We start from the raw sequence: 19,970 nt of genomic DNA, 5'->3' as shown, positions 1-19,970 counted from the left end.
TGTTTAATTCTATTCTAAATGTACACATCGTTTTAAAGTTATTTGTTTATGCATATTTATCTAGTATTCAGCTCAGAGGCTGGTACATCCCAAGTATTCCACAAATGGCCCTGAAATGAATGAGTAATGTGCATATTGTATTGAATCAAGCAGGCCTTGGATTTGTTAAGGTCCCTCCTGCAACTCCGTGTAGGAGGAGTCTACACTTCTCTCTAGACACTGAGCTCAGCAAGGGACCAGATGAGGGCTGCTCTCATGGTTCAGCAGCCCAAGGTCCTTTATGTGCACGTGTGTCTTGGGCTTCCCCAGGATTTGCTGTTTCAGTGCAGCATTAGTTTTCCAATGGAGGTAATTTTGCCCCTGGAGACATCTGGCCATGTCTAGGGTAATTTCTGGTTGAGTCAGTTTGTTAGGGGTGGGGATCTACTAGCATCTGGTGAGTAGAGACCAGGAGTGCTGCTAAACACTCTACAATGCACAGCACAGCATCCACACCCAAGAATGATCCACTATGAAAAGGCAAGTGCTAAAGCTGAGAGGCCCCGAGCTGCAGTGACAGTGCTGGCTCATGGACAACCTGACCTTGACAATGAGACCCTTGATCAGCAGCCCTGAAACATACCCAGAGTGTCCACGAGTTTGTGCTCCCTCCTAAAAACACAGCCTGCCATCCAGCCTTCCTGGGCTGCCCTTGTGTTCACTCTCCAGCATACCGCCCTTGCTTTAAATTTACTCTCATCAGTGAGGCCCCAGCCAACTCTGGCCCCTCCTCCTGCAGCAGTCATTTTGAGGAGCTAAGAGATACTAGAATATTTGAGAAACAACTTTTCTGAGAAATCCCACACAAAGCAGTGCAAAGTTCAGCTGTCCCTGGAGCCAGGAAGTTTTGTCTTGAACGCTAGCTCAGGAGGCTGGTTCTTAAGAAATGGAAAGAGAGTGAAAATATCTGCATGTTTCTCAGGCAGAATCTTCAGAAAGGAGGGCGACGGACTCAGGTCAGGAAGGGAACACTGCTGCCAAAGAAGATGCCTATGTTCCTTGAGGCTTCTCCTCCAGGCTCACACAGGGATGAGGGTGCTACTGAAGGACTCTCCTTCAGTTTGGTGTCAGAAGGAACCCCAGGGAGTCCTGGCCACTCTCCTTAACCCTGAGACACACAGTTGGGGGCTATTGTATCTGAAAGGCATACTGGTTGTATTATCTCTCTCACTGTGAGATGGGGGGTAAGAGTCAGTAGTCCTGGCTCAACTCTTTATCTCTAGTGACAAAGGAAAGTCACCTAACTACTCACCTTTGGTTCCCCGTATTTAAAATGGGTACACTGCAGGTTTGTTGTAAAACTCCAACGAAATTATGGATGGGAACAGTGTCTTATTACTGACCAGTTCCCATATAAATATTAATTATTATCAAATCTACGTGCATTAGATTTTTGGCTCACTTCTTCCCTGGTGAGTAAGTGGTTGCGTAGGGATCATCCCAGGAGAGCATGCCATGGGGACTGTCATAGGACTGTGCCTGAGCCCTGCAAGACTGGGGTCAGTGGTGAGGAATTACATTTCCTAAGGCACTGAGCTGTACAGACATGGGTGATTAAGAGATCCAGGGGGCTAACATGGGAAGATTCAGACTCAGGTACGTTAGTGTCTTCCTACCTAAAGTCTGAAATGGACTGAACTTTTGGGGCAGCAATAAAATAAGTAAAATTTAAGGCAGTGGGTTTTTTTTTATGACTTGTACTATCAAAATGGGAACCAAAAGGGTACTCAAGCATCAACTTTGAGGGGACTATTTACATCTTTGACATTACACAATGGATGTCAGTGAGTGTCCATGAAGCATCTGCTGTGGATTGATTTATGCCCCCAAGAAGATATGAAGTACTAAGTCCTGATACATGTGAATGTGATCTTATTTGGGTACAGTCTATATGGATATAATACATTAAGATGAGGTTGTACTGGATTAAGGTGGGTCCTGGATCCAATGATTGATGTCCCTATAAGAAAGAAGAAGAACCACTTGTATAGGAAAGGAGGCCATGAGGCCATTGATGACAGGCAGAGATTGGAGAGCTGGGTTTGCCAGCCAAGGAGCACCGAGGATTGCCAGCAGCCAGCTACCAGGAGGTGGGGGAGATGCCCGGGTCAAGCAACCCTCATAGCTTCCGGGGAAACCAACTCTACTAACACCTTGATTTCAGATGTCTGGTGTCCAGAACCATGAGAAAGAAACTTTCTACTGTTTAGGTCAACAAATATGTGGTGATTCATTATGGAAGTTCTAGGAAAACAACAGCTCACCATGAACAGGACATTCAGAAGCCAGTTTCTACCATCCAGAAGCTTCTCTGAAAGGCACCTTCACATGGGAGGGCTATGATGAGAGTAGACGGAATCCAGGATGTTGGGGTTGGTGGAGAGAAGCTGTTATTGTGGTTAATGTTGGGCAGAGTCAAAGGCCCCTCCCATCTGCCAGGCAGACTGCTCTCAGACAAGATTAATCTGACCAGCCTTTTTCTTTTTTAGGCCACAAAGATAATTACTCAGAACTCTATTTCCTTCATGGTTTTTGCAAATGGATTTTGTGGTGACTTCCCTACCCCTCAGGCACTTGGCAGTGCTGAGAGGGGACATGCAGCCCGTTAACATCAGTATGTGTCACTGAGGATGTAGAAATATCCTTAACTATGACAGAAAAAACTAAAGGTTACCTGGGTCTCCAAAATACTGCAGTGCTGGCAGTCAGATTCCTGGGGGCTTTCCTCTGCTCTTCGGGGAGTTACCTTGTGCTGCTGGATAAACTCTTCCAGCCTTAAAACCTGAAACGGAAGACAAGAAACACGAGGTGATGAAATGAAGTCCTCCCACCTGCATATGGTTATTAATTTTGGAATCAATTCTGAATCTCTATGATGTGGCCCACGTGTCCCATTCAGAATAACTGGGCTGGTCTCGTATGCATATATGAAGCCACCTCAAGACCAGCAGGGTAAAGTAGCCCAGGTACAATATGAAGATTGGCATCAGGGCTCCAGAGGAAGGGAGGAAGTAAAAAACAGGAGTGAGCAGTAGCAGGAAGGGAGGGAAGGGGGAGAAATGGGCCTCTTTTCCTTGCAGATTCACCTTAGCCTAGGTTAGGATAGAAGCCTCTTTACAGAGACTTTTCACCACAACCCATTGCTTGATAGTCTCAGGCATGGCATGCTCATTGGTTTCTTATTTAAATGATAATTTCAGAAATATTTTTTAAAAAGCTAGAGAAGAATATAATCAACACCATATGCTCACGGCTCAGTTGAAGAAATAAAAGCACAAATTGCAGTTGTGACCTCTTACATCTCCCTGACCCATCATCCTCCCCCACTTCTCCTCTGTCACCCTCATTCATTCTTTGGATTGACCTCCATGGATATGTACTTCTAAAGAATCTACATTCTTTTGCTCATGGCTTCTTTTACATAAGTTCCCTATAGCACATGCTGGTCTAGCAAGTAAGAGACACTGCAACAAGAAAAGAGAAAGAAAAACAATTTTCCCAGAGGTTGTGGTGCATGGCCAGGGCTGAGGAACCAATCCATGCCCCTGGGGATGGCAGGAGACACAGATTTCATCTGGGAGGGTGAGGGAGGGTAGAGAAAGAAAACCTCCTTCTATTTTTTTGGTCTAATCAGGCTCAGAAATGGCCCTAGGGACCATGTTTTAAACCTCTTCTGCTAGTTCTTCAATACCTTTAAGGGCTCATAAAAACATTTTCATTTCTTTTAAAATCAGAAGGAAAAAAAAACACAGCCTGGACTATTTCATCTTGCAATCAACACAATCATAAAGGATGAATTTTATTCTTTATAAAGGAAGGCATCCAGGAAGGCACAGGTGCCTCGGGCCCACAGAAGTGATAATGGTGCCCTGGAGCTGGGGAGACTGCAGATGCGCCACTGCTGGCCACTGCTGGCACTATTCAGCTACAGAGTCGGCCAGCTGCCTCCTGTGTCCTTCTTTTATGTGAGAAGTTACAGGCCTCTTTGTTTAAGCCTCTATAAATCAGGCTTCTGTTACTTGCAGTTAAATTTATGCCCCCAAGACAGTCTTCCTGGCCCAGTGCCCTCTTCTTTGTTCTGAGGATATAAGGAGGTGGGGCCGGTTCCTGACACTCCTGGCATCTCAGCCAGAAACCTCCAGGAGCCAAACCATCATCCCCAAGCATTGCATTTTGGGGGTTTACCTCAAGCAGAGAGTTCTGAAGCTTCACATTTAGGGCTGTTTTCTCTTCCTCCAGCTGCCTGATTTCCTTTTCTGATTTCTTCTTCACCTCTTCCAACTGTGCTTCTACTTCCTACGCAGTGATTAGAAGGATATTAGCTACCCCAGGCATGAAAATAGGACCCTTACTTGTCCACATCCTGACGTATTTCCAAGGGGATCAAAGAAGGTTAGTCAGAAAACACTGTCAGAACATGGACCAGAAGTGTACAAGAGGTCAAAAGAAAACATGCCTTGAATCGTATCAAAATGTATGATACATTTGAGGGTGGGCTAAGATGGGGTAGACACTTGATTGTTTTCTAGCATCAAATAAGAAAAGAAAATGTTCATTGCTAACAAAAGTCTCAGTATCGCATAAGTCAAAAACCTAACTACATTCTCAGATGAGGGAAAATGTTAAAAGTAAAACAGAATCTCTCCATCTCAACAGTATTCGATTCATACATTGGTCAGAATGATGGGTTCACAGGGCTGACTCCCAGGTGGTCCCTCCCGACAGCCTGTGAGCCTCAGTACAGATTGGATCCAGATGAAGGGAAATTCTGGATGAATGTCACCACCCATCTTAGTACATTCTTACCTTGTTGTGACTTGCTGTGTTACTTACATGCTGAGCAGTAAGTGCTCACAGGCAGTGAGCACCAGCTATGGCCAGCTGGAGCCTACCATGCCAGCATGACCCAGAGACACAGTGAGCCAGGACTAAGGCTAGGCAGGGTGTGCCGACCTGTTACACTGGGAACAGCCTGGGACAGAGGCCTGCTTCACACACTATTGCAGCCCAGAACCCCCAAGCATCCATGATCAGACTTCAACCTCCTGTTTTCCAAGAAGCAATAGGAAAATGGAAATGGAACAAATCTGAACGGGATCGCAGGACTAACCAATAGCATGGGCACTTTTCCAAACCTGATTAGCATAGATTCAAACTGATAGCATTTTCCCAAGTGCTAAATAAACCCCTAGATTAACACACTCAAGCAGCAACCCCTATTGGGTTCCCTCCTACCCTGTGAGAGTTGTCTCTTTTCTTCCCACACAAATAAATCCTACTCTTTTGCACTCACTCTTCCTTGTTCATGGATTTCATTCTTTAAATTCATCCAAAAAGAACTTGGAAAGAAGTTGATGGAAAGCTTCTGGGATCTGCTGCACCACTGGAGGGCATAGCCTGCCACTAAGAGCTGCAACACACCCATTAGGGTAGTGAAGGAGAATCGGGCTTTGCTGGTTGCCACTCTCAGAACTGAGACCAGCAGATCTTCCTTGACCTGATTAGCTGCTAACAGCATACCAGACTTTCTTGGCTGCAGAGGCCTACAGTTATGAAGACCCCAGAAGCTCACTTCCAATTTTTTTCCAGGTTCTTGTCTTATGAATTCAAAGAATTAAATACACAGATGAGGAAGAGAGAGTGCAAAAGAGTAGGATTGATTCATGTGGTAAGAAAAGAAACAGAGCTCTTAGAGGACTAGAGGAAACCCAACAGGGGTTGCCACTTGTTTGTTTAGGGGTTCATATGGCACTTGGGTCAACACTATTGGTCCAAATTTATGCTAACAGAGTTTGGAAACTATCATTGCTATTGGTCCACATTTATGCCAATCAGGATTTGGAAAAGTATCAACACTGTTGGTTAGCCCTGCAATCCCATTTAGGTCGGGTCCACTTCTGTTTTCCCACTACTCCTTGGGAAGCAGGAGGTTGAGGTTTTTGGATTGTGGATTCTTGGGGTTCTGGGCTATGGCACTATGTGGAGTGGCATCTGCCCCTGGATGCTGCCAGTGTGACAGGTCAGCAAACCCTGGCTTGCCTCAGCTTGGCTCACTGTGCCTCAGGCCCACGCTGGCAGAGTGGGCTCACATAGTCACAGTCAGTGCTTGCCAAAGCTGCCCCAGCTGGCTCAGACCAACACTCTACTGCTCCAGGACAAGGGCTTAGATTCACTATCAGGTGCAAGGCACGTTCTTGGAGTAAAAAGGAAGCAAAGTTCCTATGTGCCAAGGAGCTTAAATTTAAGTGAAAAAAAAAAGTCAATAAGTACAGTATGCCAAACACTATGTTGGATGGAGAAATAAAAAAAAAGCAGAGAGGGGCTGGGGATGTGGCTCAAGCGGTAGCGCGCTTGCCTGGCATGCGTGTGACCCGGGTTCGATCCTCAGCACCACATACCAACAAAGATGTTGTGTCCGCCGAGAACTGAAAAATAAATATTAAAAATTCTCTCTCTCTCTCTCTCTCTCTCTCTCTCTCTCTCTCTCTTTCTCCTCTCTCACTCTCTCTTTAAAAAAAAAAAGCAGAGAAAGGCAGGGAACAACATTGAGCAAATTATATTGTTATTGTGTGTACGTAAGAGTACGTAACAACAAACCCCATTATAATATATAATTATAATGCATCAATTAAAAAAATAAAGTAGGGCAGGAACTATGCAGTATTGGGGAGGGGTTAAAATTTAGATAATTTGGTCAGAGAAAGTGACTTTTGAGTAAAATCCTGTGTTACTGAAATGCTAGTCAAGTAGATGTCTGGGTGTGAGCTTTGCAGGACCTGCCAAGACCCTGGCACGTTCTCAGGACAGACGGGAAGGCCACTGTGGCTGGGCTGGAGAGAAGGAGGGGGAAGTTAGGGATGAAGTTAGAGGGACATCGTGCAAGGCCTTACATATCTTGGTAAAATTTACAAGTAAAATGAAGGCCATGCAATATCTGGGCAGAGGAGTGACATGGTTCAAATTATATTTAACAAGATCACTGCCGGTTTCTCTCCCAGGGTCACACTGATGAAGAGGGTAGTATGGGAAGAGCAGCAGGGGCAGTGGGAAGGCGCAGGGAGGCTGTTGTAATAACTGAGGGGACAGCTGGCGGTGCCTGGACCCATGGCCCCAGGGTGGGTAGTGGGCAGGGGCAGAGCTCCAGGTAGATTTGAAATGCAGAGTGACACGACCTGCTGAAAAGAGAGGCACCTGCCATAATTTGTACCAGGAATGTTCCCCAAAGGCCCACGGGTTAAAGACTTAGTACTCAGCTGGACTTTATTGGGAGGTGGTGGAAACTTAAGAGATGGGGTCTGTGGGAAGTCCTTAGGTCACTGGGGACATGGCCCTGAGAGGGATTGTGGGACCCTAGCCCTCCCCTTCCTCTCTCTCACTTTCAGCTATGCGGTGAGCAGCTTGGTTCTACTAAGTACTCCTGCCATGATGTGCTGCCCCACTACAGCCTCAACACCATGAGCCAAAAATAAATCTCCTCTTTTTATAGGTTGACTACCTGAGATATTTTGATATGGTAACACAAAGCTGTCTAACACTGCATCAAAGAGGACACCACTGGTTTTGACCTGAGCAAGGGGAGAATGGTGTATCCATGGACTAAGATGGAGAACAAGAGAGAAGGAGAAGGTTTGGAGAGTCTGAAGAGTTTCCTTGCATGTGTTCAGTTTGAGACATTTGCTAGATATCAAAGTAGATAGTTGGATATACAGGTCTATGTTACCAGGAGAGTTCTAAGTTGGCTATACATTCATGAGTAAAGCATCTGTTTGGAGGAGAAGAGCTAGAGAGAGAACATAATGGAAAGTAGAAGAGGTTTAATAAGGTTTAAGAACTAAGCCCAGGGTCACCCCAGCATTTCCTATGAATCTGAGGCTATGGTATCTGACAGCATCTCTTCTATGCTGCCAATTGATTATGGACCTTTATGATCTAATTTAGAGTAGACAGACACAGTAATTGTGGCTGACATTTACTGAATGCATATATTTAGTGGGCACTTTACAGATGATCTATCTCTTCGACCTTTATGAAAAACTCCTGTTTTAGGTTCTACTACTAAAGTTTATTATAAAGATATAAAATGGAGCTTAGAGATGTTAAATGACTTGCCCAAGGTCATGCAGTCAGTAAATTTAGAAGTCAAGATTTGAACCTGGGAAAGGCTTGCTTGGCTGTGCTTCTTTCCTGATTTCTTATGGAAAATGTGGCACCCAGTATAGAGGCATGCCCAAATGAAAGGTTTTTTGATTCCAGAGAAGCTGAGAGGGTTCCCAGAGGCAGGACCCTGATGCTTCCCAAAGCAGGGTGGAGAAGCTGCTTGAACTGGACTCTATTCTGTTTCATAGCGGTGAAGGGCATTTGAACCAAAATACAGGAAACTGTGGGCAAAAGTCTGTATAACTGGGGCTGCTCTGGGATCAAACGGAAACCTGTCATTTATTCATTCAGCTAACCACTATTAACCGAATAGCTACCATATGCCAATTACCATGATAAAGGGCTAGGGATAAGGTCAGTGTGTTCAGATAAATGACTAACAATTGGCTTTATAAACAAATAAAAATAAAAACAAATCATTGCATTTGGTGATTCTCATGGTATGAGTCCTCCTACTGTGGCCAATGTCAAATTACTGCAATGACCTTACTGAACACAAAGTTGGGACCAGATATGACAACTGCCTTTCATGATCCTTTGTTACCTGGCTCCAACACACTGCTGGACATAGTCATGAACAACACATCTCAGTGAAAAATGCACTGTGAACAGCAATTAAGTACTGCCATTACAGCTTTTATGGATTAATAAATGAAGACAGTGTGATAAGAGCTATGCTAATGGAGGGGCAGGGGTGCCATGTAGGAGACCCCAGCAGCACTAGGATGGACAGGGAAGACTTGTAGAAAGATTTATATTTAAACTGGGAATATTAGATTACTGAGATCAGTAGGTCAATAAGTACTAGACAGGTGAATTTGGGAGTGGGAAGATAAAGCCATGAATAAAGGCCCAGAGGGAAAGAACATGGAATGAATGAAGGCTGGAGTGGAGAGGTGTGGAATGAGGCAGGGGAGGCCAACAGGAGCCTGTCTCTGGGAGGTCTTATAAACCTGTTAAGGAACTGGAACTCCACTGTGGAAATGATTGGGAGTTGCTGAATCGCTTGAGACCAAGGGTGAGTTTTCAAAAGATTCTGCTGTGGGAGGAACAGACAAACTCTAGATAGGGCAGAGGGGTGGGAGGGGAAGGAAGGGGGCAGGGGGTTAGCAAAATGGTGGAATGTGATGGACATCATTATCCAAAGTACATGTATGAAGACACGAGTTGATGTCAACATACTTTATATATAATCAGAGATATGAAAAATTGTGCTCTATATGTGTAATAAGAATTGTAATGCATTCCACTGTCATACATCTAAAAAATAAAATCAATTAAATATTTTTAAAAATAAAAGATTCTGCTGGAATGGAGACTGGATTTCATGAAGTAGAGAACTGCAGACAGACAGGTTATTACCTGGTCCATCAAGAGATGACAGCTGACTAGGTCAGTGTGGAACCACTGAGGACAGAGGGATGTGGAGATATTCCAGGACCATCAGAATAGGACAGAATTCATAGACAAGAAGACTGATTACATGTTAGGGGTGAGAGAGAAGTCATGTTTGCTTCCCTGGATTCTGATTTGAATATCCAAAAAATGTGCTGCTGATCATTTGAAGGACGTTTTTACCCTTTCTGTGGGGCGAAGCCTAGCCCAGGACAATAACCCTGGGGTGGCTCTTAGCATTTTCTCTGAGTCACACAATTAGTCACGTGACAGAGATGTATAGCACCAAGCCACATACAGTTTCTTAAGGAAACCTGAAACCCTTATGCAGAGCTTTTTGTTTTGGGGAGTTGATTTCATAAAAACAATGTCTATCATCCTTTGATACCTAACAAGTTGAGATAACTTAAGCAGCCATCAGAAACTCCCAGCAAAAAATTCTGATTTTTAAAAATTTCATTAATAGCCAGACTTGGTGTCCCTGCCTGTAATCCCAGCAGCTTGGGAGGCTGAGGCAGGAGGATTGAGAGTTAAAAGCCAGTCTCTGCAAAAGCCAGGTGCTAAGCAATTCAGTGAGACTCTGTCTCTGAATAAAGTACAAAATAGGGCTGGGGATGTGGCTCAGTGGTCAATCCCTGGGACTGTCTTCCCCCTCCCCCGAAAGTTTCATTAATTACTTCTCATCTACCAAAGCTTTGTATTAAACCAAAGTTTGGTTTAAGATGCTTCCTGATCCAGATACTAACTCTGCCAAGACTTGCCCATTGTAACAGTACATGAAAATACTCTGCCACAGTGATTTTTGGTGAAAAGGAATGGCTATTTCTATCTTCTCACAGCACAACTTCCAGGTCACAGTTACCTTGACAAATGGACCTAAAGTGAAAAAAAAATCCCCTACAAACAGATGTAACTGATTTTAGCAATAGTTTTTGTCATAAATAAGCTTTGCTTTTAGGTGCAGAATCATGAGGGTTACTGTCAGAAAACAAAATTTTTGAGTCATCTGAAAAGCACAGGCTAGTAAGAAGCATGTTCATGTACAGTTCAGCTCAGAGTGAGCAAGAGGATTTCAACAGGAAGTGTTAATGATCTTCCAACTGCAGAGGAGAGAAAAAACCACCACCAAGTCAAGGAAAGAGATGAATGCTATCAAAGATATGAATTGCTGCACCCTGGAGAAAAGGGTTATATGAGCCTCTGATTTACAGCATTTATAGAATATTTCCATAAAGCCTCTTTGCACTGAATTCTCATATAGGCACAGGAAATAGACTTTCTTGCACTCACAATGGGGATTAATGCCAACCTAATTTCTGGAGGGAGCAAACCATATTCAAATCATAGCATTCCATCCCTGGCTCCCCAAACTCATTTCCTTCTCACATACAAAATACACTCTATCCAAATAATTCCAAACTCTTATTCCAGCATTGACTCTAAGGTCCAAATTCTCAGCTGTGACTCAAAGCAAACTCCTGCTGTGAGTCTGTAAAATCTGAACAAATCATCTACTTCCATTATACCTCAGAGGGATAGGCACAGGATATACATATACCCATTCAAAAGGGAGGAATAGGCAAGTCGAAAGAATTAACGGGCCTATAGCAAGTGCAAAATCTATCAGGGTAGACATTGCATCTATTTTTTTTAAATAATTTTTAGTTGTCAATGGACCTTTATTTTATTTATTTATAAGCAGTGCTGATAATCAAACCCAGTGCCTCACAAATGCTAGGCAAGTGCTCCACCACTGAGCCCCAGCCCCAGTCCCCAGACATTATCTTAAAGCTCCAACTCTGGCATTCTGTGTACACCAGGTGGAAGAGAAGGCCATGTGAGGCAGAATGCCCCGTGGCTTTGCTGCTTGCAGAGCAAGTGGCTGCTCTGTGGTGTAAACCTGTGGCTTCTCAAGGCTGCCACTGCACACTGCTGGTGGCTATACCTTCCCGGATCTCAAAAAAGCAGCGGTCCCACTCCCATGCTCCACGGGACATTCTAGTGGAGAATCTCTGCAATGGCTCCATGCCTGCACAGACTTTCCTTGGAAATCTCAGCATCTCAAGAAGCTGTCATAGCGTAGCTCTTGATCCTGCGCACATTCAGGATCAGCACCTTGTGCACACCAGGGTCTGCACCTGGGATCCCTTCAGAGTAGTGGCACCAGCTGTGCCTACACCTGTTTGAACCATAGCTGTAGTGGCCAAGGAGTGCTTTGTTGGAAAACAGGGAGCAGAATCCCGAGGGGGGCCTGGGCAGCAAGCCATGGAAAGCTCCCCTGGCCTGTTCACTGAGTGGGTTCTGCCCTTCTAGGCTTCTTGGCTGTGATGGAAGAGGTAGCCTGACAGACATGTCAGATGCCCTCTAGTCCTCCTTCCCATTGTCCTGATGAGGAGCAGCTGGATGGCTCCCTTCTATCTATGCTAATCCCTCAGCAAGCAGACGCAGGGCCTCTCCCTTACCTGTTTTTTCTTTGTTTGTTCCCTATCAAAGCTGCAAAGTTTTCATATATTTTCATTCTGCTTCCCTTTGAATTTCACCTTCCTCCTTCTGGTCACACCCTTGCTCCTGATGCCCACAGTTCAAAGTAACCAAGCAGCAGCATCAATGCTTTGTTATTTAGATATTTCCTCTGCCAGAAATCCCACTTCATCACTTTTAAATCTGGCTGTCAATAAAGTTCCTGGGTGTGGACACAGTTCTGTCAAATTCTTTGCAATGTTGTGACAAGAGAGACTTTCACTTCAATTTCCAAAGGAATATTCCTCATTTCCATCAGCAATCTGTTATGACCACTTATCCAAAGCTAAATATTCTAGCTCTTCCCTAGTCACCTGGTCTTCCTCTGAATCCTCCCCACAAACAGCCATTATGCTCCATTTACAGGGTTCTAAAAATGTTCTAGCCTGCCTCTCCAAATTCTTCCAGTGTCTTACCACTAACTAGCTCCAAAGCCACATCCACATTTTGGGGTATTCATTTTTAGCAACAGCCCCACTTCTCAGTACCAATTTTCTGTATTAATCTGTTTTCCTTTGCTATAATGGAACATCTGAGGCTAGGTGCTGCAGTTGGAATGTTGAATGTTCCCCAAGGCCCATGTGGTAAAGGCTTGGCTCCTAGGGTGATGCTGTTGGGAGGTGGCAGAACCCTCAAGAGAAGGGGCCTAGTGGAGACCTAAGGCAGTGTTCAGGTTCCTGGGGGCATGCCCTCAAAGGGGATTGTGGGACCCTGACTTCTTTTCTTTTGCTTCCTGGCGGTGAGGTGAGCAGTCTTCCCTACCACATACTTCTGGTCATCACCATCAGCACCTCGACAGAGGCCCAAAACAATGGGTTTACCTGTTCTTAGACTGGAACCTCCCAAACCATGAGCCAAAATAAACATTTCTTCTTCACAATATAAACTAACTATCCCAAGTATTGTGTCATAATAACTGAAAGCTGACTAACACACCAGGTAATGTATAAAGAAAAAACATTTACTTAGCTCACAGTTTTGGAGTCTGAAAGTCCAAGATCAGGCTGCCATGTTGATTTGTCCTCTGGCTACATCACATCATGGCGATGGCATCATAGTGAGATCATGTGCAAGAGGGAGATATCATATGGCAAGGAGGAAGCCAGAGAGTGGGGAAGGGCCAGTTACTCTAATAACCTTGTGTGAGGACCTATGAGAACTACTTTAATTCCTTCTAAGAGTAGTACCCCCAATTACCCAATCACCTTTCATGAGGCTCTACCACCAAAAGTCACCACCACCTCACAATACCACCGCTGCACTGAGGACCAAGTGTCCAGCATATGGGGAACACATTCAAATTACATCCAAACCTTAGCAAATTTTAAGGGAACAACAAATGAGCCATCAGAGAAAATTACAAGCAGAGACCTCAGATGGAGTTTAAAGGGAAAACATGCTAGCCTTTTTCAAGAAGAAAAAGTATTTGTTCATAATGTATTTATAATAAAGTTTGTGATGCTTGCAGCCAATACATAGTCTCAAATGTCACTCAGAATCAATCATTAGCAATAATACCAACATTAATCCTGATCAACACATGTAGCAAGGCTTATTTAGCCACTAGAACAAATGCTACTCTAGATTTCTCTTAAGCTTAAAATTAAGTCTAGAAATGCTAACTTTTATGATATATACGTGTATGTATATGTATGTGTGTGGGTATGTGTGTATATATATATATATATTCTCCATGATAAAAGATAAGTCTAAAAAGATGTTTCACAAGTAATTTAACTGCTAGTCAAAATGAAACTCAATACAAAAGGCTGACCACAAAATACAGATTAACATTTCAATGACCAGCATTGTTGAAAGATTACTAAACATGCAAAGCAGTGAATGTGACTATAATCAGAAGAAAAATCAGCAATAGAAAAAGATTCAAAATTATAAAAATGAGGACTTTAAAAGAGCAATTATAAATGTGCTCAAGATTTAAAAAAAATAAACATTATGGGGTTGGGGTTGTGGCTTAGTGGTAGAGTGCTCTCCTAGCATGCTTGAGGCACTGAGTTCGATCCTCCACACCACATAAATGTAAAATAAAGATATTGTGTCCACTTAAAAAACTAAACAATAAATATTTTTAAAAAGTAAACATAATGAGAAGACAAAGAAAATTGTACATAAGAACAAAAAGAAATTTCTAGAGCTGAAATATATGATATCTGATGTGAAAAATGTACTGAATTAGCTTAAAAAAGAGTAGATGATACAGAAAACAACATGAGTAAACTTGAAGACAGTGCAATAGAAACTGTCAAATTGAAGCACAAAGAGAGAAGGAATCTGAAAACAGATAGGGCCTTGAGACTTGTGGGACAATATCAGAAGAGGGCGGAGCAGAAAAAATGGAGAAATGATGCCAAATCTCCAAACTGCATGAAAACTATAAACACACAAGTTCAAAGAAACTTGAGCAGAAACAAAACAAAACAAAACCCATTGAGTTTTATACAATCAGTGTCAGATTTGGCCATCAGGTTACTAGAGCAACCTGTAATCTGGAAGAGCAACTGTCCTTCCTGCCAACTGTGACTCAGGATGGAACAAGCACTAGACTCTTTGTCTGAAGAAGGGAGTTGTGCAACTGGTCACACCTCACAGGAAGAAAAATGCTTCTAATACAGTTGTCTACCCTTCCCAGGGCTTGGGGACCAAGGGCTCTGCCAAGTTAGAATCGCCAGGTTTGAATCGTAGCTCCAACACTCAATATCTGTGTGACCTAATACATCACATCTTTGAATCTCAATTTCTTCACTTCTAAAATGGGAACATGAGCACCACTTTTATAATATTGCTAGAAGAATTCAGTGTGTTTAAGTATTAAGTAGAAAGCATAATGGGTATTAGGCAATATTTTTTATTTTACATGACATTACCCAAAGCACATAATAATTAAGAACAGCTATTGAGCTTTCACTACATATTGTATACTGAGCTAAGGGTTCATAAGTAATATAATATTTAATCTGCATAACAAATCCTCAAAGTATTTATCACTGTTTTAGAGTTCAGCTCTCACAGAGATTAAGTGACCTGTTCATATTTACGCAGCTTGTGGAAGAGAAAAGATTTAGGCCCAGGAGTAGGCTGGGTCTTTCATGAGATCATGTATTTATTCAGTTCATATGTGTTATGTACTTTACTACTCCTAGCTACCACAAAAAACTGCATCCCACAGAGATACAGACTATATCTCAGTGTACACTTGGTGCTGGAACTGTACCTTCTTGGCTTATAAAGAGGTTTTCTCAGAAGCGTTAAACAAGCATACACCCACATTCATAATATATTGATCTACACTTCGTTCTTTTCCTAAAATCTCCACATATGTTGTTGCTTTTCCTGGCAAACAGGAGAGATGAGGCTTCACAAGCCTTCTCTGCAGACAGCTGCCTCTGCTGAGGAGGGAGGTGGAGCCGCAGAGCCTGTCTTCCCTCACAGGACCCATCACCACCCAGGCACTGGGAGATGCTGCACTTTTTCAAATAAATCCTCTCATTTATTCCCCAAAGTACTGTAAGATGTTGTTATTATCATCATCCATCTCACAGATGAGAAAATTCAGGCATGTAGAATTTCCCTCTGGGAGGGCCCAGATTAAGTAGCTCTCCTTGGGTGGCTGGGTGGGGATTTAGATCTAGGTAGCCTTTGAGGCCTGAGTTTTGGTTATTGGAATTTCTGTTTTTTTTTTTTTTTTTTTTTTCTGGGTGAGCAGAGCTGAATTCCCCTAAATTCCATGCTCACTGGAAACAAGTGCATCCCATGTCATCAACTCCAGGTCCCACTGTCTCACAGTCTCAGGGGCATCTCCTGGTCAGGCCAAAGACCCTGACCTCCCTGTGGGCAGGGTCTGTGTATTTCACCTGTGTGCTTAGGGTGCACACAGCAGGAGCTCAGTCAATGTTTGGGCAAGGAAAGAAGAAACTCAAGAGGAAAGGAAGGAGGTGTAAGAAAGGGAAAGACGGGGACTTACAGCTGTGGAAGAGGGTCTCACCTTCTGCAGCTTCTTTCTTTCAGCCTCCACGGACGATCGAACAGCTTTGATTTCCACCGTGTGCTTCTTTACCATGTCTTCCAGGCGCTTCACCAGCTGGTCTTTGAGGTGTTTCTTATCCTCTTCAGTCTGATGTTTGATTTTACGAAGGTCCTCTTCATATCGTTGCTTCACATATTCTGTCTCAACACTTGCCTCTCTCTTGGTCTATTGAAAGAAATGGGACTTTGCGCAATTATCCAGGGAATTATCACTTCTCTTTCATGCAACTCTTGCAACATTTAAATATGCATATATCAGAAAGGGAATAAATTTTACAAAACTAGAAATTTGTCAGACTTCACTCTGTCAATATTGGAGAGGGCCTCTTTGGAAGGGTGTATCTTTTGCAAATGGGATTAGATGTTCCAGTCCATACTACAGCAGCTTCTAAAGAATGCTTGTTTGTTTTGATTGGGAATATGGAGTAGAATCCTAAATAGTTTTCAGTTTCCCAGAAGCTGGCATAAAAGCTGGGAAAATGCTACTACATGTCCCAGTGTCCTACTTCCAAATGACAAGGGGTTGACAGAAAGCTGGCTAAAACTCCATTCTTGTTTCTTCTACTCTTGAAATTATGGATGTGATGATTCCAAGTGGTTGGGGAATGACTTCTACCTGAAATTCATGCCAGCAAACCCTCCTGTGACTTTCCCCTCCAGTGGGGTTCAGACACTACCTGTGTATCTGTGCTTCCTTTGGTGCGGGGACATTCCTTGGGGCAGTTTTGATCCTGCTGAGGGTGTAGACTGTGGACCTCCAAGTCATTCACTTCCCCCAGAACTTCATTCTCAGGCTTCATGTCATCTGCAAGCATGAGTTTCAACATCATCTGGGATGCTCTAGACTTTGCCCTTGTGTCCAGGACAGGTCCCGCATTCTGCTATTCAACCATTTTGGTGACTACTCCTCTACTTAATTCTTGCTCTGTGCTCTGCTCATAAACCCAGTGATTCTCATCTTTGCTCAAGCAGCATGCTGAGCTTAATTAATTGCTATGCTTTCCCTTCCTAAACGAGTAATCTGATTTTTTTATTGCACTTTTTATTAGTTAAAAATATTGAGCATGTTCCCCAACATAGGTACATTCAATGAGAACTTAAAGGATGAGAAAAAAAAATAATTATAATAACAACTACTAACTTTTCCCTCCCCTGTTCCCTGAGGTGCTCATGCCCTATATTTGAGCATCTCTGTTCTAAACCTTCAGCACTCTTCTGGTTCTAACTTGCGTATCTTCCTTCTCACATTTCAGCCTGCGGTAATTTCTTCTATTCACACACCTTATTCCTCTGCTCCCTGGGTCACGCCCCTGATGCCATGGGCTGTGGTGTAACATTCCCATAAGCTCCTGAAGGCAGAGCCCATGTTTTGTGCCTGTTATCAAGCTGGTCAAGCTGCAGGTATTCAGGAACTTTTTGGTGAGAGAGCCTAATGAAAGGCACTTGGAGTCAAATATTCTTAGCTACACATACCTGCTTTATTATCGAACATTTGGCTGACCTTGAACTAGCTACTTATCCTTTCTGAGCCTAATTTTTTTTTCATCTGCAATATGAAAGAATGGAAAACTTATCTTACAAAGTTATTGGGAAGACACAATAATGTAATTGTATGAAATGATGTTCAAAGTACAAAGTCCTGTCTAAACATGGAGTGGGAAGCCTGCGCCAAGAAGGGCAGGCACTCAGATGGGTCAGATGGGGAACTATTTGGAGGCAAAGGGTCTTTTCACATCACAACTTTTAGGTGTCTGGCTTGTGCCAGCTCCAGGTGAAGCAGCTCTAGGTGTCAGCTCAGCCTAACTCTAGGTGTCCCCTGTGCCCTGCAGGGAGTAGACTCACTCACCTGAAAAGCCAGATGAAACAGCCCTGCCCCTCCCCCCTGCCCCCTCAGCAGTCTCATGGCTGCCAGAAGAACCAGGCTGACCTGGTAGATAACTGCCAATCTTTAAGGAACTTGTTCCAGGGCATCTCACCAGTTTTCTGTGGCACATGACACTCCTGTAGCATCAGTCTGTCTTTGGCAAGTGTCAGCTTCTCCCCAAGTTTTTTTGCAGTGCTCTTCAGCTCTGAGTTCTCCTGGCGAGCCTCCCTCAGCTGCACATCCAGGTCCTAAACAGACAGTATGGGTCTCAGTTCTGTATAAAGACACGCTCTGGGTGCAGAACAGTTATCAGATCTGAAAGGTGGGTAAGTGCCCGCAGGAGCCCTGAGTCTCTGGAATTAGTGGCTTAGGGTTCATCAAATGCCTACTCATCCTCTGACTGGCTGTTAGTTAATCTTTTTCTAGTAAGGATTAAATGAGATTAAGCGTCTGGTACAGAAGAAAATGCTCAGGAAGTATTAGAAATATTAGTGACTGCTACTTCTTAAAAATGGGGCTCTATGCTTTTGTAGGGCTCACCAGCTGACTCATCAATGGAACACAAATGTACTGAGGATTTTAGGAGACTCACATTGTTATGGAATAAACCCAGGCTTTAGAGTTAGGTTGTCCTGAGTTCAAAAACATTCATTGCATGTTCAGAGAGGCCAGTCTTTAAACTTCTCAATTTCAGTCTTGTTTTCTTCATCTGTAACCTGAAAGTCTTTAAGTTCTCAGAGCTGAAGGACTAAGTCTAGCTCATCATGCATCCTCTGCCCATAGTCCTGGGCCCATCACCCAGTAAGTGTTTAATAAATAATGAACTTGATAGAGATAACGGTGCTCACTCTGGTAGAAATCAAGTACCCAGCACAGTGCCTTACACACAGTAGGTGTACAAAATCGGCAGCCTATTAGCCCTGGGGGAGGTATGAAGAGAGGCCACTTTACCTGAATCCTTTCCTTCAGCTTCTGGGCATACTTCTTCAGGTCACTTATCTTGCGACCCCTGTGCTCCAGGTCCCCTTCCAGCTTCCTGACCTGGGCCTGCAGGGCCGACTCCTGGACCTGGAAGTTCTTGCGGAGGTCGGCCTCCTTCTCCTGCCACTGCCACAGGGCCTCGCTCACCGACTGCTGCATGGCCTGGCGGATGGCCTCGTTCTCGCGCTCGTAGGTGGCCTGCAGCTCCTCGGCCTTGCGGGCGTAGTCCTGGCTCAGCTGCTGGTTCTCCGCTCGCAGCCGCTCCACCTCCAGCAGCACCTCCTGCATCTCGGCGTCCGGGCCGGGCTCGGCCTTGGCCTCGGGGCTCTCCTGGGATCGCCGGCTCCACTGGGGGCCCTCGTGGCTTGTCAGGTGCCGCAGCCGCTTCTCGTAGTCGGCCTTGAGCTCCAGCATCTCCTTGGACAGCGTCAGGACGCGCTCGGCGTGCTCGGCCTCCACCCGCAGCTCCCGCTCTCTGGTCTCCTCCCTGCACGTGGCCGACTCGGCCTGCGCCTCCTGAGTCAGCCTCTTCTGCAGCTCCAGGGCTCTCTCCAGGGCCTGGATGCGCTGCAGAAGGGCCTCCTCGTCGTCGCTGTTCCTGCCCTGTTCCTGCAGGACCCTCGCCTTGGTCTGGGCCACCGCGCCCTCCAGCTCCTCCTGGTGCGCTTCCCGCAGCGCCTCCAGGCTCGCCTCCGCCTCATCCTGGCGGGTGTTGAGGGCATAAATGACCTGCAAGCAAATCAGCAGAGCCCAGTTAGGACAAGGGAGCTGGGTGTGTGGGAGGGCGGCTGTGGCCAGACGCTGTTCCTCCACACTGGGGACTGAGGTAGAATGGCACAAGCAGGGCCTGGGAAGATTTGGGTGGCTGCCGCTTATTGAAAACTGTAGAGAGCCGGGAAGTGGCACAGGGAGGTGGTGGAAGCCAAGTTCTCTGAGAGGGTAATCCACAAGGGACTTTGAGAGGACAGCA

The 19,970-nt window shown here is 44.6% G+C and overlaps 1 protein-coding gene across 3 annotated transcripts in view; it reads right to left on the bottom strand.

Annotated features, from left to right (window-relative positions):
* Nucleotides 1-19,970, bottom strand: part of Fam184b (family with sequence similarity 184 member B) — a 109,429-nt gene that overhangs the window by 37,962 nt on the left and 51,497 nt on the right. For all 3 annotated transcript variants that reach the window (XM_026403476.2, XM_026403485.2, XM_026403468.2), the window contains 6 exons: nt 18,971-19,729; nt 18,132-18,267; nt 16,833-16,960; nt 16,115-16,321; nt 4,225-4,335; nt 2,714-2,821 (listed from right to left, as the gene is read on the bottom strand). In XM_026403476.2, coding sequence (XP_026259261.2) covers nt 2,714-2,821; nt 4,225-4,335; nt 16,115-16,321; nt 16,833-16,960; nt 18,132-18,267; nt 18,971-19,729 — 1,449 coding nt within the window. The remainder of the gene's footprint in view (nt 1-2,713; nt 2,822-4,224; nt 4,336-16,114; nt 16,322-16,832; nt 16,961-18,131; nt 18,268-18,970; nt 19,730-19,970) is intronic.

The sequence above is a fragment of the Urocitellus parryii genome, chromosome 10 (genome assembly GCF_045843805.1).
Source record: "Urocitellus parryii isolate mUroPar1 chromosome 10, mUroPar1.hap1, whole genome shotgun sequence".
Taxonomy (NCBI): domain Eukaryota; kingdom Metazoa; phylum Chordata; class Mammalia; order Rodentia; family Sciuridae; genus Urocitellus; species Urocitellus parryii.
This window is presented reverse-complemented; position numbering and strand designations above follow the sequence as displayed.